A 24432-nucleotide genomic window follows, 5' to 3' on the forward strand; every position below is an offset into this window, starting at 1 on the left:
TTCTGTTGCTGAACATTTTCCTGTTGCGTACGCTAATGAACACGGCACAGTCAGGGTCACTCACCTCACTGCCCTGTGGCTGAGGCCTGGAGGAAGGGGACAGTGGATACTGCCTCTTCTCATGGATGGCCTGCAGACTAGTAATTAAGAACTTCTTGTCCTTCCCCTCCTGGTGATGAAAAAGAACAGATGAGTAACCATCAACACACAGATCTATCTTTGTAAGAATATTCAATGAAACAGAAGTTTTTGGTCTATACATATACACACACACACATTTTCTATTTGCTCCTGTAGCAGACTAATTATTTTCCTTTGGCCGTCTAAAACTTGGGTGTGAATGTAAATGACCATTCTGAAAAAAAAGAGAGGAAACATTAACTGCCAGGTAGGTGAACATAACATACTTAAAACATACACTGTACTGTTAGTGGCTTTGCATAATAGTGTCAGCCAAACGGCACACAACAAGAAATATCCAGAGCAGTCCAAAGAATGTCCTTGTTGGATGCTGACTCACAGAAAGACACCTGCCAACAGGAACAGGAAGAGGGGGTTCTCCACCAAGCAGCTGTGTACCCAGTTGAGCCAGGCCAGCTTGTGGTTGGTACTCTTCAGCTCCTGGGCCCACTGTTTGCCCGAGTGGAACATGAAGGGGAGGTTCCTGAAAGGACCACAGCCAGAGGAGGGCTTAATCCTATGGGGGGGAGACGAAGGGAAGAGTGGAAGAAACATTTGGACCACAACATCCTTTTCATACTGCAGTGTCAACCTGAAGCGTACTGTTCAGGCTGAAATATATTTTCTGTTCATGTTGTCCTTCCCAGCACAATTCCAGAGATGCGTACTTTTCAAGGGATGTTACATAGCAACATAGACTCAAAAGTGAAAAGGTGCATGTACTGTATGCATGCATACTTGCGCCTACATTGGTATAGGTTGATATATTTGTGTGCGTGTGTGTGTGTGTGTGTGTCAGACACCGCTCGTGTGTGTGTTGGACAGACTCACGTCCATATGGTGTAGGTCACAGACACGGTGGCCCCGAGGAAAGAGGGGAAACACAGCAGAGAGATGAAGAGGGTGCTCATCTGACTGGCTCTCCACGGCTTCCTGGATGCCTGGCAGTTCACCAGTAGACTGCTCTGAGGAGGGAGAAAAGCAACAAGTGAGTTCACCAGTAGGCTGCTCTGAGGAGGGAGAAAAGTAACAAGAGAGTTCACCAGTAGGCTGCTCTGAGGAGGGAGAAAAGCAACAAGAGAGTTCACCAGTAGGCTGCTCTGAGGAGGGAGAAAAGTAACAAGAGAGTTCACCAGTAGGCTGCTCTGAGGAGGGAGAAAAGCAACAAGAGAGTTCACAAGTAGGCTGCTCTGAGGAGGGAGAAAAGCAACAAGAGAGTTCACCAGTAGACTGCTCTGAGGAGGGAGAAAAGCAACAAGAGAGTTCACCAGTAGACTGCTCTGAGGATGGCAAACAGCAACAAAAGAAGAAAAACTAATGAGTCTAACACCGCTGGGGTTTCCACTGAGTGCGATAGCTGGCAACAAAATGGCGGATCCTATTCATTTTCAATTGAAGGAAGTGGCTCGGGTCAAAGTGAACAAGGTCAGAGAAGGCAGGCAAACAGAGCATGAGCGGGTGGGAATTAAGTTGGGGACCTTAAGTTTCTGGACGGACCTTTACTTACCTAATCGTTTGTCAACACTTTTTGGGCCTCTGGTTATGACAAGTGCAGAGTTTGGACATGATAGTTTGACCTCTTTTAAGGAGTGTACCACTGTCACTGAAATAGTCACACTGGTTGAGCTCTGAGCTGGGGCCTACCTTCACTGTGTAATGGTTACACTGCTGGAGCTCTGAGCTGGGACCTACCTACCTTTTTCATATGGAACAACAACAACAGCTTGAGGATCTGCACAGCTGGCAGTAAAGGAGTGAAGAGCAAGCCTAGCCTGTGGGAAAAGATGACAGAGAAGGAGACATAAATACCACAGAAACCTCAATGACATTATCATCAAAAGAAAGAGAGACGACCCAGGGCTGACGGCACCTGCAGCATCTAACGAAGCATGACAAAACAATTATGTCACAGAGATACGAGGTGAGACGACTCATGGCATGCGAGCAGGCATTTTACCAGGTGAGGGTTTGCCCATAGATGAGCTCGAGTACGTTACGGGCGATATCAAACACTGGCTTCCTCCTTCTCCTCAGCACTCCTTGAGAAAACCGCCTATGGGGGGAAACAGTGTGGAGTATCAGTACATTTTACAGGAATTCTAAACAACATGTTCAGCAGGTCTGCCATGTACAACTTCTATAAAAAAAAAAGCTTATTTACAAATTTCCATTTCACAAATACACTTTGGCAGTTACAACTTGAACATACTATACAGAATGACTGCTAATATGACAAGAACAGAAATACAATCACATACAAATAGTAGAAAAACCTGTATTGGTTACTGTTTAGCTGTCTGACTAATGAAGGTCATCTAATGAAGGGACTCTTGAAGCATCCTTCAAAAAGACTGTAGAACACAGTCAACATTAAAATAGTAGTGTCAGTACATCTCACAGTGAATGTGAAACAAACAAATGCTCAAGCAGTTCTGGCACTCACAACTTCACTACCGACTTCCTCACAAAATTACCCAGAGAGCATGTCAAGCACAGTGAAAATAGAATACCAGTTACATTGCACATGAATTATCTACACAAACATCTTCAAAATATGCTCAGCTGGTTAGTCACTCAAATATTTCCAGATAGAATCTCCAAAGAGCAAGTAGAGCAAATATGAAAATAGTAGAATACACAGTACCAGTCAAAAGTTGACACACTCGTTCTAAACCTACTCATTCAAGGTTTTTTCTTTATTTTTACTCATTTTCTACATTGCATAATAATAGTGAAGCCATAACTATGAAATAACACATATGGAATCATACAGTAATCAAAAAGTGTTTTAGATTCTTCAAAGCAGCCACCCTTTTTCTTGACAGCTTTGCACACTCTTGGTATTCTCTCAACCAGCTTCACCTGGAATGCTTTTCCAACAGTCCTGAAGGTGTTCCCACATATGCTGAGCACTTGTTGGCTGCTTTTCCTTCACTCCACGGTCCAACTCATCCCAAACCATATCAATTGGGTTGAGGTTGGGTGATTGTGGAGTCCAGATCATCTGATGTAGCACTCCATCACTCTCCTCCTTGGCCAAATAGCCCTTACACAGCCTAGAGGTGTGTTGGGTCATTGTCCCACTAAGCGTAAACCAGATGGGATAGTATATCGCTGCAGAATGCTGTGGTAGCAATGCTGTTTAAGTTTATTTGGGCTGCAATTTCTGAGGCTGGTAACTCTAATGAACGTATCCTCTGCAGCAGAGGTAACTCTGGGTCTTCCATTCCTGTGGCGGTCCTCATGAGAGCCAGTTTCATCATAGTGCTTGATGTTTTTTGCGACTGCACTTGAAGAAACTTTCAAAGTTCTTGAAATGTTCCGGATTGACTGACCTTAATGTCTTAAAAAGTAATGATGGACTGTCGTTTCTCTTTGCTTATTTGAGCTGTTTTTGCAATAATATGGACTTGGTATTTTACCAAATAGGGCTATCTTCTGTATACGTCCCCCTACCTTGTCACAACACAACTGATTGGCTCAAACACACTAAGAAAATAAATTACAGAAATTAACTTTTTAATTGAAATGCATTCCAGATGACTACATATAGAATGCCAAGAGTGTGCAAAGCTGTCATCAAGGCAAAGGGTGGCTACTTTGAAGAATCTCAAATATATTTAGATTTGTTTAACATTTTTTGGGTTACTACATGATTCCATATGTGTTATTGCATTGTTTTGATGTCTTCACTCTTATTCTACAATGTAGAAAATAGTAAAAATAAAGAAAAACGTGTCCAAAGTATTAGGCGTGTCCAAACTTTTGACTGGTACTGTAGGTTAACACATACAAATCTCCACAACATGGGGTTACAGAGGGGAGTGTCAGTACATCTTACAGGAATTATTACCATAAAACACTTCTTACTTCCAAATAAATTCTCCGAAGACTGTGTAGAGAACCGTGAATATGAAATCCACGAGCAGGAAACGATACAGCTCCTGACCAACAAAGCTCTCCCAGCACTGTAGAGACAGACCAAGATACCAAAGTCAAAATATACATTACAACAACTTTGGTGGGAACTCATTAACAGACTAATTGACATCTGAAAATAGTCTATACTATCCCAAATAAGGGAGGGTTTTCCAACAAAATTTTTAAAAAAGTGCTTTGGGGAGGGTTATGCATTTATTTTATATTATTGGGCACAGGGGAGGGTAGTGTGTTTTTTATATATATATTTTGTATTGGGCACAGGGGAGGGTAGTGTGTTTTTTATATATATATTGTATTGGGCACAGGGGAGGGTAGTGTGTTTTTTATATATATTTTGTATTGGGCACAGGGGAGGGTAGTGTGTTTTTTATATATATATATTATATTGGGCACAGGGGAGGGTAGTGTGTTTTTTATATATATATTTTGTATTGGGCACAGGGGAGGGTAGTGTGTTTTATATATATATTTTGTATTGGGCACAGGGGAGGGTAGTGTGTTTTTTATATATATATTGTATTGGGCACAGGGCATGGTAGTGTGTTTTTTATATATATTTTGTATTGGGCACAGGGGAGGGTAGTGTGTTTTTTATATATATTTTGTATTGGGCACAGGGGAGGGTAGTGTGTTTTTTATATATATATTGTATTGGGCACAGGGGAGGGTAGTGTGTTTTTTATATATATATTTTGTATTGGGCACAGGGCATGGTAGTGTGTTTTTTATATATATTTTGTATTGGGCACAGGGGAGGGTAGTGTGTTTTTTATATATATATTGTATTGGGCACAGGGGAGGGTAGTGTGTTTTTTATATATATATTTTGTATTGGGCACAGGGGAGGGTAGTGTGTTTTATATATATATATATTTTGTATTGGGCACAGGGCATGGTAGTGTGTTTTTTATATATATATGTTGTATTGGGCACAGGGCATGGTAGTGTGTTTTTTATATATATATTTTGTATTGGGCACAGGGCATGGTAGTGTGTTTTTTATATATATATGTTGTATTGGGCACAGGGGAGGGTAGTGTGTTTTTTATATATATATGTTGTATTCGGCACAGGGGAGGGTAGTGTGTTTTTTATATATATTTTGTATTGGGCACAGGGGAGGGTAGTGTGTTTTTTATATATATATATATTGTATTGGGCACAGGGGAGGGTAGTGTGTTTTATATATATATATTGTATTGGGCACAGGGGAGGGTAGTGTGTTTTATATATATATGTTTGTATTGGGCACAGGGGAGGGTAGTGTGTTTTTTATATATTTATTTTGTATTGGGCACAGGGGAGGGTAGTGTGTTTTTTATATATATTTTGTATTGGGCACAGGGGAGGGTAGTGTGTTTTTTATATATATATTTTGTATTGGGCACAGGGCATGGTAGTGTGTTTTTTATATATATATTTTGTATTGGGCACAGGGGAGGGTAGTGTGTTTTTTATATATATATTTTGTATTGGGCACAGGGCATGGTAGTGTGTTTTTTATATATATATTTTGTATTGGGCACAGGGCATGGTAGTGTGTTTTTTATATATATATTTTGTATTGGGCACAGGGCATGGTAGTGTGTTTTTTATATATATATTTTGTATTGGGCACAGGGGAGGGTAGTGTGTTTTTTTATATATATTTTGTATTGGGCACAGGGGAGGGTAGTGTGTTTTTTATATATATTTTGTATTGGGCACAGGGGAGGGTAGTGTGTTTTTTATATATATATTGTATTGGGCACAGGGGAGGGTAGTGTGTTTTTTATATATATTTTGTATTGGGCACAGGGGAGGGTAGTGTGTTTTTTATATATATTTTGTATTGGGCACAGGGGAGGGTAGTGTGTTTTTTATATATATATTTTGTATTGGGCACAGGGGAGGGTAGTGTGTTTTTTATATATATTTTGTATTGGGCACAGGGCAGGGTAGTGTGTTTTTTATATATATATATTGTATTGGGCACAGGGGAGGGTAGTGTGTTTTTTATATATATATTTTGTATTGGGCACAGGGGAGGGTAGTGTGTTTTTTATATATATTTTGTATTGGGCACAGGGCATGGTAGTGTGTTTTTTATATATATATTTTGTATTGGGCACAGGGCATGGTAGTGTGTTTTTTATATATATTTTGTATTGGGCACAGGGGAGGGTAGTGTGTTTTTTTATATATATTTTGTATTGGGCACAGGGCATGGTAGTGTGTTTTTTTATATATATTTTGTATTGGGCACAGGGGAGGGTAGTGTGTTTTTTTATATATATATTGTATTGGGCACAGGGGAGGGTAGTGTGTTTTTTATATATATTTTGTATTGGGCACAGGGGAGGGTAGTGTGTTTTTTATATATATTTTGTATTGGGCACAGGGGAGGGTAGTGTGTTTTTTATATATATTTTGTATTGGCACAGGGCATGGTAGTGTGTTTTTTATATATATATTTTGTATTGGGCACAGGGGAGGGTAGTGTGTTTTTTATATATATATATATATTGTATTGGGCACAGGGGAGGGTAGTGTGTTTTTTATATATATATTTTGTATTGGGCACAGGGCATGGTAGTGTGTTTTTTATATATATATATTTTGTATTGGGCACAGGGGAGGGTAGTGTGTTTTTTATATATATATATTGGGCACAGGGGAGGGTAGTGTGTTTTTTATATATATATTTTGTATTGGGCACAGGGCATGGTAGTGTGTTTTTTTATATATATTTTGTATTGGGCACAGGGCATGGTAGTGTGTTTTTTATATATATTTTGTATTGGGCACAGGGGAGGGTAGTGTGTTTTTTATATATATATATATTGGGCACAGGGGAGGGTAGTGTGTTTTTTATATATATATTTTGTATTGGGCACAGGGCATGGTAGTGTGTTTTTTTATATATATTTTGTATTGGGCACAGGGCATGGTAGTGTGTTTTTTATATATATTTTGTATTGGGCACAGGGGAGGGTAGTGTGTTTTTTATATATATATATTGTATTGGGCACAGGGGAGGGTAGTGTGTTTTTTTATATATATATTGTATTGGGCACAGGGGAGGGTAGTGTGTTTTTTATATATATTTTGTATTGGGCACAGGGCATGGTAGTGTGTTTTTTATATATATATTTTGTATTGGGCACAGGGGAGGGTAGTGTGTTTTTTATATATATATTTTGTATTGGGCACAGGGGAGGGTAGTGTGTTTTTTATATATATTTTGTATTGGGCACAGGGGAGGGTAGTGTGTTTTTTATATATATTTTGTATTGGGCACAGGGGAGGGTAGTGTGTTTTTTATATATATATTGTATTGGGCACAGGGGAGGGTAGTGTGTTTTTTATATATATATTGTATTGGGCACAGGGCATGGTAGTGTGTTTTTTATATATATATTTTGTATTGGGCACAGGGGAGGGTAGTGTGTTTTTTTATATATATTTTGTATTGGGCACAGGGCATGGTAGTGTGTTTTTTATATATATATTTTGTATTGGGCACAGGGGAGGGTAGTGTGTTTTTTATATATATATTTTGTATTGGGCACAGGGCATGGTAGTGTGTTTTTTATATATATTTTGTATTGGGCACAGGGCATGGTAGTGTGTTTTTTATATATATTTTGTATTGGGCACAGGGGAGGGTAGTGTGTTTTTTATATATATTTTGTATTGGGCACAGGGGAGGGTAGTGTGTTTTTTATATATATATTTTGTATTGGGCACAGGGCATGGTAGTGTGTTTTTTATATATATTTTGTATTGGGCACAGGGCATGGTAGTGTGTTTTTATATATATATTTTGTATTGGGCACAGGGGAGGGTAGTGTGTTTTTTATATATATTTTGTATTGGGCACAGGGGAGGGTAGTGTGTTTTTTTATATATATTTTGTATTGGGCACAGGGCATGGTAGTGTGTTTTTTATATATATATTTTGTATTGGGCACAGGGGAGGGTAGTGTGTTTTTTATATATATATTTTGTATTGGGCACAGGGGAGGGTAGTGTGTTTTTTATATATATATTATATTGGGCACAGGGGAGGGTAGTGTGTTTTTTTATATATATTTTGTATTGGGCACAGGGGAGGGTAGTGTGTTTTTTATATATATTTTGTATTGGGCACAGGGCATGGTAGTGTGTTTTTTATATATATATATTGTATTGGGCACAGGGGAGGGTAGTGTGTTTTTTATATATATATTTTGTATTGGGCACAGGGGAGGGTAGTGTGTTTTTTATATATATGTTTGTATTGGGCACAGGGGAGGGTAGTGTGTTTTTTATATATATATTTTGTATTGGGCACAGGGGAGGGTAGTGTGTTTTTTTATATATATTTTGTATTGGGCACAGGGGAGGGTAGTGTGTTTTTTATATATATATTTTGTATTGGGCACAGGGGAGGGTAGTGTGTTTTTTTTATATATATTTTGTATTGGGCACAGGGGAGGGTAGTGTGTTTTTTATATATATATTGTATTGGGCACAGGGCATGGTAGTGTGTTTTTTATATATATATATTGTATTGGGCACAGGGGAGGGTAGTGTGTTTTTTATATATATATTTTGTATTGGGCACAGGGGAGGGTAGTGTGTTTTTTATATATATGTTTGTATTGGGCACAGGGGAGGGTAGTGTGTTTTTTATATATATATTTTGTATTGGGCACAGGGGAGGGTAGTGTGTTTTTTATATATATTTTGTATTGGGCACAGGGGAGGGTAGTGTGTTTTTTATATATATTTTGTATTGGGCACAGGGGAGGGTAGTGTGTTTTTTATATATATATTTTGTATTGGGCACAGGGGAGGGTAGTGTGTTTTTTATATATATGTTTGTATTGGGCACAGGGGAGGGTAGTGTGTTTTTTATATATATATTTTGTATTGGGCACAGGGGAGGGTAGTGTGTTTTTTTATATATATTTTGTATTGGGCACAGGGGAGGGTAGTGTGTTTTTTATATATATGTTGTATTGGGCACAGGGGAGGGTAGTGTGTTTTTTTATATATATTTTGTATTGGGCACAGGGGAGGGTAGTGTGTTTTTTATATATATTTTGTATTGGGCACAGGGGAGGGTAGTGTGTTTTTTATATATATGTTGTATTGGGCACAGGGGAGGGTAGTGTGTTTTTTTATATATATTTTGTATTGGGCACAGGGCATGGTAGTGTGTTTTTTATATATATTTTGTATTGGGCACAGGGCATGGTAGTGTGTTTTTTATATATATTTTGTATTGGGCACAGGGGAGGGTAGTGTGTTTTTTATATATATATTTTGTATTGGGCACAGGTCATGGTAGTGTGTTTTTTATATATATTTTGTATTGGGCACAGGGGAGGGTAGTGTGTTTTTTATATATATTTTGTATTGGGCACAGGGGAGGGTAGTGTGTTTTTTATATATATTTTGTATTCGGCACAGGGGAGGGTAGTGTGTTTTTTTATATATATATTGTATTGGGCACAGGGGAGGGTAGTGTGTTTTTTATATATATTTTGTATTGGGCACAGGGGAGGGTAGTGTGTTTTTTATATATATATTTTGTATTGGGCACAGGTCATGGTAGTGTGTTTTTTATATATATATTGTATTGGGCACAGGGGAGGGTAGTGTGTTTTTTAAATATATTTTATATTGGGCACAGGGGAGGGTAGTGTGTTTTTTATATATATATTTTGTATTGGGCACAGGGGAGGGTAGTGTGTTTTTTATATATATATTGTATTGGGCACAGGGGAGGGTAGTGTGTTTTATATATATATTTTGTATTGGGCACAGGGGAGGGTAGTGTGTTTTTTATATATATTTTGTATTGGGCACAGGGGAGGGTAGTGTGTTTTTTATATATATTTTGTATTCGGCACAGGGGAGGGTAGTGTGTTTTTTATATATATTTTGTATTGGGCACAGGGGAGGGTAGTGTGTTTTTTATATATATTTTGTATTCGGCACAGGGGAGGGTAGTGTGTTTTTTATATATATTTTGTATTGGGCACAGGGGAGGGTAGTGTGTTTTTTATATATATATTGTATTGGGCACAGGGGAGGGTAGTGTGTTTTTTATATATATTTTGTATTGGGCACAGGGGAGGGTAGTGTGTTTTTTATATATATATTTTGTATTGGGCACAGGGGAGGGTAGTGTGTTTTTTATATATATTTTGTATTCGGCACAGGGGAGGGTAGTGTGTTTTTTATATATATTTTGTATTGGGCACAGGGGAGGGTAGTGTGTTTTTTATATATATTTTGTATTGGGCACAGGGGAGGGTAGTGTGACCTTACCCCCCTCCAAAGGTGCGGACTCCGGCCGCAAAACCTGAACCTATAGGGGAGGTCCCGCAGAGAGGGTGCCCAGTCCGGGGCCCGCAGCGAGGGTCCCCAGTCCGGGGCCAGCAACGAGGGTCCCCAGTCCGGGGCCCGCAGAGAGGGTCTCCAGTCCGGGGCCCGCAGAGAGGGTCCTCACACCAGAGGCGCCACCAAAGCGGGGTGAGCCAGAGGTGGAGCGGGGTCTACGTCCTGCACCAGAGCCGCCACCGCGGATAGATGCCCACCCAGACCCTCCCCTATAGGTTCAGGTTTTGCGGCCGGAGTCCGCACCTTTGGAGGGGGGTAAGGTCACGCCCTGACCTTGAGAGCCTTTTTTATGTCTCTTTTTGGTTTGGTCAGGGTGTGATTTGGGTGGGCATTCTATGTCCTTTACTTCTATGATTTGTGTTTCTATGTGTTGGCCGGGTATGGTTCTCAATCAGGGACAGCTGTCTAACGTTGTCTCTGATTGAGTATCATACTTAGGTAGCCCTTTTCCCTCCTTTTAGTGTGGGTAGTTGACTTTGTTAGTGGCACTATAGCCCTCTTAAGCTTCACGGTCGTTTTGTATTGTTTGTTTTGTTGGCGACATTAGAAATAAAGTAATGTACACTCACCACGCTGCGCTTTGGTCCACTTATTCGTTCCAGGAAGACGGCCGTGACAATAGGCGTACGGAGGCCCATTATCAGCAGCTATCACTCCTGTGTTCCAATGGCACGTTGCGTTAGCTAATCCAAGTTTATCATTTTAAAAGGCTAATTGATCATTAGAAAACCCTTTTGCAATTATGTTAGCACAGCTGAAAACTGTTGATCTGATTAAAAGAAGCAGTAAAACGGGCCTTCTTTAGACTAGTTGAGTATTTGGAACATCAGCATTTGTGGGTTCGATTACAGGCTCAAAATGGCCAGAAACAAATAACTTTCTTCTGAAACTCGTCAGTCTATTCTTGTTCTGAGAAATTAAGGCTATTCCATGTGAGATATTGCCAAGAAACTGGAGATCTCGTACAACGCTGTGTACTACTCCCTTCACAGAACAGTGCAAACTGGCACTAACCAGAATAGAAAGAGTGGGAGGCCCCGGTGTACAACTGAGCAAGAGGACAAGTACATTAGTGCCTAGTTTGAGAAACAGATACCTCACAAGTCCTCAACTGGCAGCTTCATTAAATAGTACCAGCAAAACACCCGTCTCAACGTCAACAGTGAAGAGACAACTCCGGGATGCTGGCATTCTAGGCAGTGTTGCAAAGAAAAAGCCATATCTCAGACTGGCCAATAAAAAGAAAAGATTAAGATGGGCAAAAGGACACAGACACTGGACAGAGGAACTCTGCCTAGAAGGCCAGCATCCCGGAGTCGCCTCTTCACTGTTGACGTTGAGACTGGTGTTTTGCGGGCACTATTCAATGAAGCTGCCAGTTGAGGACTTGTGACAAATAAAAAAAATCTAGAAATCCAAACAGTGCAGCAGCCATTTGACAAATGGAAAGAGACATCTGTTACAAAACACCAAAATGACAGTTTAATGACAGTCGGAGATTGTCAACACAAGCCTTCAATACTGGGTAGGCCTACAAGGTAGGGAGGGATGCATTTCCAGTTGTCAGTCTATTTGTTGTGGTGCTGAAAACGCAAATGATGATATTGAGGTGCTTGGAATTGGTATGCTTTGTTTATTGGTTGTGTGGCGCATTGGGACAGAAACCTGTTGGTGGAAAATGTGTCACATATTTGACATAGTTATACATATGGCATTAACATTTTAAATCTGATTTCCCTGTAGCTGACCATTGTCTGCATCCGGCTCTGATTGTAGAGTAATGAAACAGGCAGGGAGAGTGAGCTCCTCGGTGGTGGTCGGCCAACCCTCAACCTGCACGGCATCAATTGTGCCACAAGAGCATGCTGAAGTGGCAAAGTTGATACCCATGTTTATAAACACAGTGTTGCTACAGTTGTTATTTGTGGTCGTAAACATTATTTTGAGTTCATTCTATGAGGGGGGAGGGTGTGCAATTTATTTTACAGTGAAAAGGAGGGGTCATGTGTAAATAGTTAAGCTGAGAAGGGAGGTACATTTTTTGTATGACACCTTGAGTTGGACCAGCCTCCCTAGTAAATATAGAACTTTCCCCTACTACTACTTTGGGCCATAAATTCTTAGCTACTAATGTTTCAATGAAAGGGGACCTTAATTTGAAGGTGACATCTTGTTTTATGACAGACAGCATGGTGACAAGTATCAGGTGTCTTACCTGCAGACCATGTTGCTCTGGTTCAGCTGCAATTTTCCCCAGCCAATGGTAGCACAGTACGCCAAGAATGCTCACCTTCAGCAGTAGGTTCCTGTATAAAAACAGGATGTACAGTATCAAGTGTCTCAGAGTAAGAGTGCTGATTTAAGGTCAGTTTAGCCCAGCCATACTGAAATGGAGGACCGTGGTCCGGACCCAGAACGGGGTCAATACACACAGCGGGTCCTGACTTTTTTTGGGGTGAACTTAGTCAGGCTTTCAACTTGCTGCTGTTGATTTATAATAGAATGCACAAGGTGCAATTTGGAAATGTCTAAGTGCATGGACAGTTTTCTTCTTATGTCATTCACTGACAGACCTACAGCTATTTACAACTGACAAAATGTTCAGTTGTTAAACTACTAGCCCATGTAAGCTACACACAGTGCATTCAGAAAGTATTCAGACCCCTTGACTTTTTACACATTTTGTTACGGCTATATAGATTAAATGAAATAATCTTGTCAATTTACACAATACCCCATAATTTACACAATACCCCATAATTTACACAATACCCCATAATTTACACAATACCCCATCATTTACACAATACCCCATAATGACAAAGTGAAAACAAGTTTTTACGTAAATTATTGGAATTCGAAATTGAGCTCAGGTGCTTCCTGTGTTAAAGAGTCTATATAAGGTCCCACAGTTGGCAGTGCATGTCAGAGCAAAAACCAAGCCATGAGGTTAAAGGAATTGTCTGTAGAGCTCCGAGACAGGATTGTGTCGAGGAACAGATCTGTGGAAGGGTACCAAAAAATGTCTGCAGCATTGAAGGTCCGCAAGAACACAGTGGCCTCCATCATTCTTAAAAGGAAGAAGTTTGGAGTTCTTCTGTGGAGATGGGAAAACCTTCCAGAAGGACAACCATCGCTCCAGCACTCCACCAATCCGGCCTTTATGGTAGAGAGGCCAGACGGAAGCCATTCCTCTGTAAAAAGGCACATGACAGTCCGCTTGGAGTCTGCCAAAAGGCTCTCAGACCATGAGAAACAACATTCTCTGGTCTGATGAAACCAAGAGTGAACTCTTTGGCCTGAATGAGAAGTTTCATGTCGGGAGGAAACCAGGCACCATCCCTACGGTGAAGTATGGTGGTGGCAGCATCATGCTATGGGGATGTTTTTCAGCGGCAGGAACTAATCAGGATCAAGGGAAAGATGAACGGTGCAAAGAACAGAGAGATCCTTGATGAAAACCTCCTCCAGACCACTCAGGACTTCAGACTGGGGTGAAGGTTCACTTTCCAACAGGACAACAACCCTAAGCACACAGCCAAGACAATGTAAGAGTGGATTCAGGACATCTTGAACCTGATCGAACATCTCTGGAGAGACCTGAAAATAACTGTGTAGCAACGCTTCACATCCAACCTGACAGAGCTTGAGAGGATCTGCAGAGAAGAAAGGGAGAAACTCCCCAAATACAGGTGTGCCAAGCTTGTAGCGTCATACCCAAGAAGAATCAAAGCTGTGATTACTGCCAAAGCTGCTTCAACAAAGTACCGAGTAAAGGGTCTGAATACTTATGGAAATCTGATATTTCAGTTTACATTTTTTATACATTTCAAACAAATTCTAGAAACCTGTTTTTGCTTTGTCATTATGGGGTATTGTGTGTAGATTGAGGAGGGAAAAACAATTGAATCAATTTTAGAATAAGGCTGTAACGTAACAAATGTGTAAAAGGTTAAGGGGTCTGAATACTTTCCGAATGCACTGTAGGTAAGTTAGGTAGCCTATCTAAATCTTGCAGTTATCGTGGCTGGATTACATGCCCAGGGCCCCCCATTGATTTTGTTGAGTCACTCAGGTATCATATGAACACACATTAGACATGTAGAATTGCAGGAAATTGGCTTTACAAACAGCAACATTTTCTCTCTGCCAACAAGAGAGGTGTGAACAGTTTGGGGTCGCACTGTGAGGGGGTTTGTTACTATGGCAACAACTGACAATATCCATCCACTGGTTTAGCCTTTCAGATCACAAATAATAAGATTATATTTACAGGGAGGAGCTGAACCTAGATCAGCACTTCTACTTTGAGAAGCTTGATACATGGCTCCAGATATTGTTAGAGGAAGGAACATTTGGTGAGTTTGTTAGGGTACACATTTTAAAAACGTTTTGCAACGTACAGCAAATATGAGCATTTCTTATTGGACAAGACCAAGTAGTCCCTCTGTTTCAGTTCATATCCTTCCGTTTGATGCCTAATGAACATGACCCTGCTGTACTACTTTGGCCATTGGATGGAGAGCTTTATTACACACAACACAGACACACACCCCCCCCCCTCCTATTGGGCCTCTGTTAACCACTTTGATAGGAGCATCTAAAAATGTTTACTCTGAGGTTATGGTATCTGTAGTATAGTATACTTTTGTGAAGGGCTCCATCCCTTTGTTGGTCCACTGACAACACCCTCCCATTTGTACTTCTTGTTTACACATGGAGGGAGCATACTAGCTCACTAACTGTTGTCCAAACCAGTTGTTAGACCTCTTTGCCTAAGCTGTTGATGGTTTCTTTGTTGCTATCCCTAGTTTTGCTTAGCCCTGTTTATTTGCCAATATCCAACATGTATTTGATCAATTTCACCTACTGTGGTTGAAAAAAAAAAACTTTCCCAGTTTTCCAATAGATTTTTACGTCTTCGTCTTTTGTATTTCATCACTATGGACCATAGTAACCCACACCTTGAGTATCACCCTGTATGGTCCACCACGGTCTCTTATTAGCACCATAAGCTGAAGCGGGTCCTCCCGAATTGTCTTCCCCATGCCCTATATGAAACTTGTCCATTCCCTTTGTGATTATTTTAAAGGCCGAAATGTCAATATTTTAAACTTGCCTAATAAAACTAATAATTTTGAGTGGTGAGCCAGCGCTGCGCCTTTTCCTGTCCAATGGTGTTTACTCATTTTTAGGTTGCACCTTGACTCACGTTGGTTGAGCACCCTCTACTCCTTTCCAAATTGTATCTTTTTTTTTTATATGGTGAAAAGTAAACAAGACTCAATGGTTGTGTCTGTGTGAAACATCTTGTGATTGTGTTATGGGCTCGTGTACAGGGGGCGGGCAGGGTAGCCTAGTGGTTAGAGCGTTGGACTAGTAACCGGAAAGTTGCAAGTTCAAATCCCAGAGCTGACAAATCTGTTGTTCTGCCCCTGAACAGGTAGTTCCTAGTTCCTAGGCCATCATTGAAAATAAGAATTTGTTCTTAACTGACTTGCCTAGTTAAAAAAAACAAACAGGCGAGTTAACTTGACCACCGAAATAACCCCCCACTTAACTCAAGACGAAACTTCACAAGACATTCAGAATACGTTCCACTGTGCACCACGTGCAGGCACACTTGTTGGATTGGCTTTCTGTCCACGTAGGAGCCAACAAAATGTTCCCTGTGCTACTTGATTACTGGGGAAAGATGCATGCATTTGAATGTTTGTTACATGCTTTGAATTAAAAAGGGACATTTTTCTGTAGTCTAATGTCAAGATTTGTCCACATTCCATGTATAGAGCTACACAATACCCCATAATTTTGTTTTAAAATGTAACCTTTATTTAACTAGGTAAGTCAGTTAAGAACAAATTCTTATTTTCAATGACGGCCTACACCGGCCAAACCCGGACGACGCTGGGCCAATTGTGTGCCGCCCTATGGGACTCCCAATCATACCCGGTTGTGATACAGCCTGGAATCGAACCAGGGTGTCTGTAGTGACGCCTCAAGCACTGAGATGCCGTGCCTTAGACCGCTCTGCCACTCGGGAGCCTGTTAATGTTACAATCCAAAATGAAATATAGGCTAAGCAACATGTAATTTACATATTTCCATTCATATTGGATTGTGACATTATCTTTGGTAAGATAATTCACCAACTTAATTTGTTGGACAACCAGGGTTGTCATTTTCACCAAAATTAGCTGTTTTTCCAGAAATCCCAGTTGGAAGATTCCCAGAATCAGGAAGGAAAAAGCAGGAAATCCAGAATCAGGAGGGAATAAGCAGGAAATCCAGAATCAGGAGGGAATAAGCAGGAAATCCAGAATCAGGAGGGAATAAGCAGGAAATCCAGAATCAGGAGAGAATAAGCAGGAAATCCAGAATCCTTCAATCAGGATTTCTGGGAAAAATATTGGAACTCTGGAACTTACCACAATGCTAATGTACTAATGTGTGCCAAACACTGAACATCTCTGAACGCAGTTCTAGTCGTATTTACCTGAAGATGGAAACATAGAGACGTACAATGGGCGAGTTGAAGTTCTCCATCCAAGACACGAGGTTGAAGAGACCAGGGAGGAGGAGGTTCCCACAGGACACAACCCCAGGCAGAGCCAGCAGACGAGCCTCATGCACCACACTGACCTCCCCCTCTGCATGCTCAAGTCTCCTCTGGTCACATTGAAGGAAAAACATTAAACAAAGGACTTTGTTGTCAAAAAGAGAGAGTGTAACAAAATAGCAGGAGTGTTGCATAGGCCTACATTAGAGACCAGGGGTGTTGCATAGGTCTACAGGAGTGTTGCATAGGCCTACAGGAGTGTTGCATAGGCCTACAGTAGAGACCAGGAGTGTTGCATAGGCCTACAGTAGACACCAGGGGTGTTGCATAGGCCTACAGTAGACACCAGGGGTGTTGCATAGGCCTACAGTAGACACCAGGAGTGTTGCATAGGCCTACAGTAGAGATCAGGGGTGTTGCATAGGCCTACAGTAGAGACCAGGGATATTGCATAGGCCTACAGTAGAGACCAGGAGTGTTGCATAGGCCTATAGTAGAGACCAGGAGTGTTGCATAGGCCTACAGGAGTGTTGCATAGGTCTACAGTAGAGACCAGGGGTGTTGCATAGGCCTACAGTAGAGACCAGGAGTGTTGCATAGGCCTACAGTAGAGATCAGGGGTGTTGCATAGGTCTACAGTAGAGACCAGGGGTGTTGCATAGGCCTACAGTAGAGACCAGGAGTGTTGCATAGGCCTACAGTACAGGATTATTAGAGACCAGGAGTATTGCATAAGCCTACAGTAGAGACCAGGGGTGTTGCATAGGGCTATAGTAGAGACCAGGGGTGTTGCATAGGCCTACAGTAGAGACCAGGGGTGTTGCATAGGCCTACAGTAGAGACCAGGGGTGTTGCATAGGGCTATAGTAGAGACCAGGGGTGTTGCATAGGCCTACAGTAGAGACCAGGGGTGTTGCATAGGCCTACAGTAGAGACCAGGGGTGTTGCATAGGCCTACAGTAGAGACCAGGGGTGCTGGAGGCGTTTTCCGTTGGGCACAATGTTCAGAATTTTGTTGCTATGAATATTAGTTGGGTGGGCAGTGGTCGCAGATCAGTCTTCTCAACTCCTATGGTCATTGTCAAACGTACAACCGTAGGAGTTGGCTATACAGAACAAACAGATCTGTGACCTGGCTATAGAAACACTGCAGTGCAGACAGACATTAAGGTAAGAACAAGCAAGGCTCTACATCGCTGACTATAGTCTGGTCCTCCCAGATCTGTTTGTGTTATTTGGCATGACAAAGTCCATAGGAGTGGGCTATACACCACAGATCTGGGACCAGGCTTCTGACCTACTCCAACATTGAGAACGTTGCATTCCCTTTCGAGTAGGCCCCCGAGACATCTCCCCATCTTGTTTTGCAGGCAACAACATGTCTTAAGCTGCTTTCTGATTTCACAATGTGATTTCCTCTGTCGACTCACCAAAGTATAATTCTGCAACAAACAAAAAACGTTCCTGTCTGATTCTCAGAGAAACTCTGAAAAAACCTTATCCCCAAAAACTGTGGCAATACTTGAAAGTAAAGTGGCGATAGTCCTCTTCCAATGTCCACCCACTAACTTACTTACTTAGAAGGAAGTTATGTATTGCCAATATCCACCCACTAACTTACTTACTTAGAAGGAAGTTATGTATTGCCAATATCCACCCACTAATGTTCTACTTAAAAAGGAAGTTATGTACAGTGTTGGGCAGTGTATTCTATGTGGTACGTTAGTATGAAAATGGGAAGGTAGCTAATGGGCTGGTGTGCCAGCAGCAGTGGGTTAGTGACAGAGTAAGCTCTCTCTCCTTCCTTGGTAAAGGCTCATCTATCTACCTTTGAGAGAGCAGCCACAAGAAACTCTGGCAGTAATACCCCTATTGTGCAAACCTGAACCGTACTGTGCTGGTCCGTATAGCCCATTTTCTTTCCACATTGTCCTCTCCAGCACAGTTCCAGCAGCTATAGAGGATGCCTAACCAGGCCAGTGCAGTACAGCTCATGCTTGGCTCAGCAGTATGAAAAAGGTGCAACAGTTTAGCTGGGGTTGGATTTGCATAGCGTTCTATGGTGTGATAGGAGCCCCCCCACACACACTAACCAGGTGCATGTACTTGGCAAAGCAGTGGATGCCGAGTGCACAGAAGAAGGTGCTCCCCAGAGAAATGCTCCATGCTAGCAGGTGCACCGCCATCCCAGACAGCCTGCCCTTCTCCTCCTCTCCGCCTTTCACCTCCGACAACAGCTCCTGGAAAGAATGAAGAGACAGTTTATTTATTTATTCAACAAGGACAGTACACAATAACCAACAATACAGCTCATTTTCATCAGTAGCCAAACAGTGTTTGTGAATGTAGAGTCAGTGAAACTACAACACTGAAAAATAACTTCCCCAGTCAGTATTTTAATCTGCGTCATAATGTAGTTCCTTGTAGCTAACTTAGTCTTATTTGTACATCTTAAAATGGTTGCATATTCTTGTTCATTTTCTGTTGACACTGGGCAAGAATGTAGCTTTCTATAGGCATGCTACACCACAAACACCTAGACCCACATCCTGTGTGTGTTTCAATACCAGCTAGAACAGTTGTCCTTTAAATACTGTAGATATGCAGATCTATCCGAGGCAAATTGACGGACTGGGAGTGGCCTTCAGCCTCTGACTGGCTGACTGACTGGGAGTGGGCTTCAGCCTCTGACTGGGAGGGGCCTTCAGCCTCTGACTGACTGACTGGGAGTGGCCTTCAGCCTCTGACTGACTGACTGACTGGGAGTGGCCTTCAGCCTCTGACTGACTGACTGACTGACTGGGAGTGGCCTTCAGCCTCTGACTGACTGACTGACTGACTGGGAGTGGCCTTCAGCCTCTGACTGACTGACTGACTGACTGACTGGGAGTGGCCTTCAGCCTCTGACTGACTGACTGACTGACTGGGAGTGGCCTTCAGCCTCTGACTGACTGACTGGGAGTGGCCTTCAGCCTCTGACTGACTAACTGAGAGTGGCCTTCAGCCTCTGACTGACTGACTGGGAGTGGCCTTCAGCCTCTGACTGACTGACTGACTGGGAGTGGCCTTCAGCCTCTGACTGACTGACTGACTGGGAGTGGCCTTCAGCCTCTGACTGACTGACTGACTGGGAGTGGCCTTCAGCCTCTGACTGACTGACTGACTGGGAGTGGCCTTCAGCCTCTGACTGACTGACTGACTGGGAGTGGCCTTCAGCCTCTGACTGACTGACTGACTGGGAGTGGCCTTCAGCCTCTGACTGACTGACTGACTGGGAGTAGCCTTCAGCCTCTGACTGACTGACTGGGAGTGGGCTTCAGCCTCTGACTGACTGACTGGGAGTGGGCTTCAGCCTCTGACTGACTCACTGGGAGTGGGCTTCAGCCTCTGACTGACTCACTGGGAGTGGGCTTCAGCCTCTGACTGACTCACTGGGAGTGGGCTTCAGCCTCTGACTGACTCACTGGGAGTGGGCTTCAGCCTCTGACTGACTGACTGGGAGTGGGCTTCAGCCTCTGACTGACTCACTGGGAGTGGGCTTCAGCCTCTGACTGACTCACTGGGAGTGGGCTTCAGCCTCTGACTGACTCACTGGGAGTGGGCTTCAGCCTCTGACTGACTCACTGGGAGTGGGCTTCAGCCTCTGACTGACTCACTGGGAGTGGGCTTCAGCCTCTGACTGACTCACTGGGAGTGGGCTTCAGCCTCTGACTGACAGACTGGGAGTGGGCTTCAGCCTCTGACTGACAGACTGGGAGTGGGCTTCAGCCTCTGACTGACAGACTGGGAGTGGGCTTCAGCCTCTGACTGACAGACTGGGAGTGGGCTTCAGCCTCTGACTTAGCATAGAATATGAGCTTGATCAGGCCTCTATCCTATCTGTTCTATTTTGTTTGTTATAGTCTACGCAGGATTTTGCTCCTGCCCATCACTAACATGCCTGATTCAAACATGCCTGATTCAAATGATCAGCAAATAATCATGGCTCATCACACCTAAAACAAATGATCATGGCTCATCACACCTAAAACAAATGATCATGACTCATCACACCTAAAACAAATGATCATGGCTCATCACACCTAAAACAAATGATCATGACTCATCACACCTAAAACAAATGATCATGGCTCATCACACCTAAAACAAATGATCATGGCTCATCACACCTAAAACAAATGACCATGGCTCATCACACCTAAAACAAATGATCATGGCTCATCAAACCTAAAACAAATGATCATGGCTCATCACACCTAAAACAAATGATCATGACTCATCACACCTAAAACAAATGATCATGGCTCATCACACCTAAAACAAATGATCATGGCTCATCACACCTAAAACAAATAATCATGGCTCATCACACCTAAAACAAATGATCATGACTCATCACACCTAAAACAAATGATCATGACTCATCACACCTAAAACAAATGATCATGACTCATCACACCTAAAACAAATGATCATGGCTCATCACACCTAAAACAAATGATCATGACTCATCACACCTAAAACAAATGATCATGGCTCATCACACCTAAAACAAATGATCATGACTCATCACACCTAAAACAAATGATCATGACTCATCACACCTAAAACAAATGATCATGGCTCATCACACCTAAAACAAATGATCATGACTCATCACACCTAAAACAAATGATCATGGCTCATCACACCTAAAACAAATGATCATGGCTCATCACACCTAAAACAAATGATCATGACTCATCACACCTAAAACAAATGATCATGGCTCATCACACCTAAAACAAATGATCATGACTCATCACACCTAAAACAAATGATCATGACTCATCACACCTAAAACAAATGATCATGACTCATCACACCTAAAACAAATGATCATGACTCATCACACCTAAAACAAATGATCATGACTCATCACACCTAAAACAAATGATCATGACTCATCACACCTAAAACAAATAATCATGGCTCATCACACCTAAAACAAATGATCATGACTCATCACACCTAAAACAAATGATCATGGCTCATCACACCTAAAACAAATGATCATGGCTCATCACACCTAAAACAAATGATAATGGCTCATCACACCTAAAACAAATGGTCAGTGAATCATGGACCACATTTGGCTGAATACGGTGTATTAGTGATGGACACCTGTTGATGTTAGTTCTACAGCACTAGAGTTGGAAACCCCTGGGTCTTGTTCATTAGGCACAAAATTGAATAAACAGACTGAAACAGGGAGGGACTACCTGGATTTGTCCAATAAGAAATGCTTATTGGAGTTTTTGGGCTGGAATTGTATTTTTATTTTTTCATTGTGAGCCCTAATGAACATGATCCTGTCCCGTACCTTGAGCTGGGTGGTGATGTTCTCCGACTGCAGCCTGACAGACATCTTCTTGCTGACTTTGAAATCCCAGGAGCAGAAGACCTTTATGGCCATGTTTCCCTGAGACTTGAACACACGGAAACTCCTCTCAAAGGACTTGGACATGCTAAGACAAGTACAATGAAAACATTTTATTAATCACATGAAAGACCAACAAGGAGAAAAAGGTCAAAGATCTGTCTTGCCAACTCTTATGGGCATTTTCACACCAACACGGACCATAGCAGTTGGCTGTAGAGCACAAGCAGATCTTGGACCAGGCTAACAAAGAGATTCCAAATGAATAGATCAGGGTCATATTCACGTTATGATCAATGGTTGCGTTTACACAGGTGGCCGAATTCTGATATTTTGCTGGTAATTGGTCTTTTGACCAATCAGATCAGATCTTTCGCCAATAATTGGGCAAAATATCAGAATTGGACTGCCTGTGTGAACGCAGCTTAAAAATGAAAATCTGATCCTATATCAGCACTTCAAAAGGTTTGAGAGACCTGTAAACAAGGACGATGCCGGTGATAAAGAATGTTATGCCGATGGTGAAGCAGTAGGCTAAGGGAATGTTGTAGGCCATCATGTGAGGGTCACTGGTGGTGCCGCAGCCAGTCCCGGCGGTGGCTTTATCAGGTCTACAACTGGTGTTGATGGTGGAGTTGGTGTAGTAGCCATAAAACATTAGAGAGTTCGAGAGATAACCCTGAGAAGGAAGAGAGGTGATGTGGTTTCAGAAACAGACTGACAACACTGATGTAGTGTTTTGATATAGAAGTGCTCTTGCAGGTGCTTTACATTTGTATGGGTGGGCATTGCATTGTGACTTAGCTAGGTATGTCAGCAGCAGTTGTTTTATTGGCGTAGGCTGGATTTACACTCCACTAGGTGTACTCTGTAGAGGCTCAACAACCACGTCGTGCTTTCACCGCACACAGCAGAGATTTTGGTACATGCCAGAAATTGTAACTTAACCAATCGATGACATTTCGCTGGACGATCGGTGGAGTTTAAACTTTAGAGTGAATCACATTAAGGTCAAAACCTTGTGGATGAACATAATCAACCAATCAATCATAAACCTCATCTTACCGTGCCGGTGAACAGCTCCAGGCCTGTGACTCTGTGGGAGCTGGGGGTGTGAAGGGGCGGGTGGATGGCCTGGGGGAGGACCAGGAACAGGCCGTTGATGAGGAAGAGAAAGACGTTGAAGAGCAGAAGAGTCCTGATGAAGAGAAAGTAGGAGAGCACACCAGTGCCAAAGCGGCCACCCAGCCTCTTCAAAGCCACCTGCCACAACTGCAGGGAACTGAGGATGAAGAGACATCCGAACCAGATGTGATACAAAGCCTGTGGACACAGAACGCAGAGTAACTTTCATGCCTAACATCTCTGTGCAGAGATTAACGTCAGGATTGGAGCACTTTCCTCAGATTTTACATCTGAATGATAGTCGTGAAATTGCCAACAGCATGTTTTATGCTAGTGATAGCTTGGTTATACTCACTCGCTTAAGGAGGCTACAGCAGGGAACCTGGCTGCTCAAGAGGGACTGTCCAACTTTGTCACTGAATACAAGTTTCCTAAGGAGAGATGTTGACTGTAAAAGGGGTCTTTGAAGATTCAGCAATGATGAGAGAAGGGTTTAAGTAGCTTTCGTGTAATTTGTTTATTGTCAAATTTTACATTGGCATCATGTAAAGCAAATGGTGTCCTGGAACAATTAAGATAATCAATTACAAACAATGAAGAGAATATGGCACACACCTCAGTTTAGTCTTCTCAGCCAGACTAAGGGGCGTGGCACGCAGCATACGCACACGGTCACCGGCCGACAGACTCTGAAGATTGTTGACCAGCTCCTGTCTCTTGGTCTCTGTAATCCACACAAAGTTAAAAGGATACCATAAAACTTCAATTTAATAGCCCAGGCATTTATTTGCTTCAATCACTGAACACAACCACAAATATAAGAGACATGCTT

The 24432-nt window shown here is 42.1% G+C and overlaps 1 protein-coding gene across 2 annotated transcripts in view; it reads right to left on the reverse strand.

Annotated features, from left to right (window-relative positions):
* The window catches only part of LOC110485307 (transmembrane channel-like protein 6), a 31355-nt gene that overhangs the window by 1313 nt on the left and 5610 nt on the right, over window positions 1-24432 (reverse strand). For both annotated transcript variants that reach the window (XM_036941822.1, XM_036941824.1), the window contains 15 exons: window positions 24216-24324; window positions 23956-24031; window positions 23541-23798; window positions 22952-23154; window positions 22419-22563; window positions 19150-19296; window positions 16994-17166; window positions 12713-12803; window positions 4051-4148; window positions 2138-2233; window positions 1877-1952; window positions 1012-1145; window positions 521-697; window positions 277-355; window positions 65-169 (listed from right to left, as the gene is read on the reverse strand). In XM_036941822.1, coding sequence (XP_036797717.1) covers window positions 65-169; window positions 277-355; window positions 521-697; window positions 1012-1145; window positions 1877-1952; window positions 2138-2233; window positions 4051-4148; window positions 12713-12803; window positions 16994-17166; window positions 19150-19296; window positions 22419-22563; window positions 22952-23154; window positions 23541-23798; window positions 23956-24031; window positions 24216-24324 — 1967 coding nt within the window. The remainder of the gene's footprint in view (window positions 1-64; window positions 170-276; window positions 356-520; window positions 698-1011; window positions 1146-1876; window positions 1953-2137; window positions 2234-4050; window positions 4149-12712; window positions 12804-16993; window positions 17167-19149; window positions 19297-22418; window positions 22564-22951; window positions 23155-23540; window positions 23799-23955; window positions 24032-24215; window positions 24325-24432) is intronic.

Source organism: Oncorhynchus mykiss, chromosome 13 (genome assembly GCF_013265735.2).
Source record: "Oncorhynchus mykiss isolate Arlee chromosome 13, USDA_OmykA_1.1, whole genome shotgun sequence".
Taxonomy (NCBI): Eukaryota; Metazoa; Chordata; class Actinopteri; order Salmoniformes; family Salmonidae; genus Oncorhynchus; species Oncorhynchus mykiss.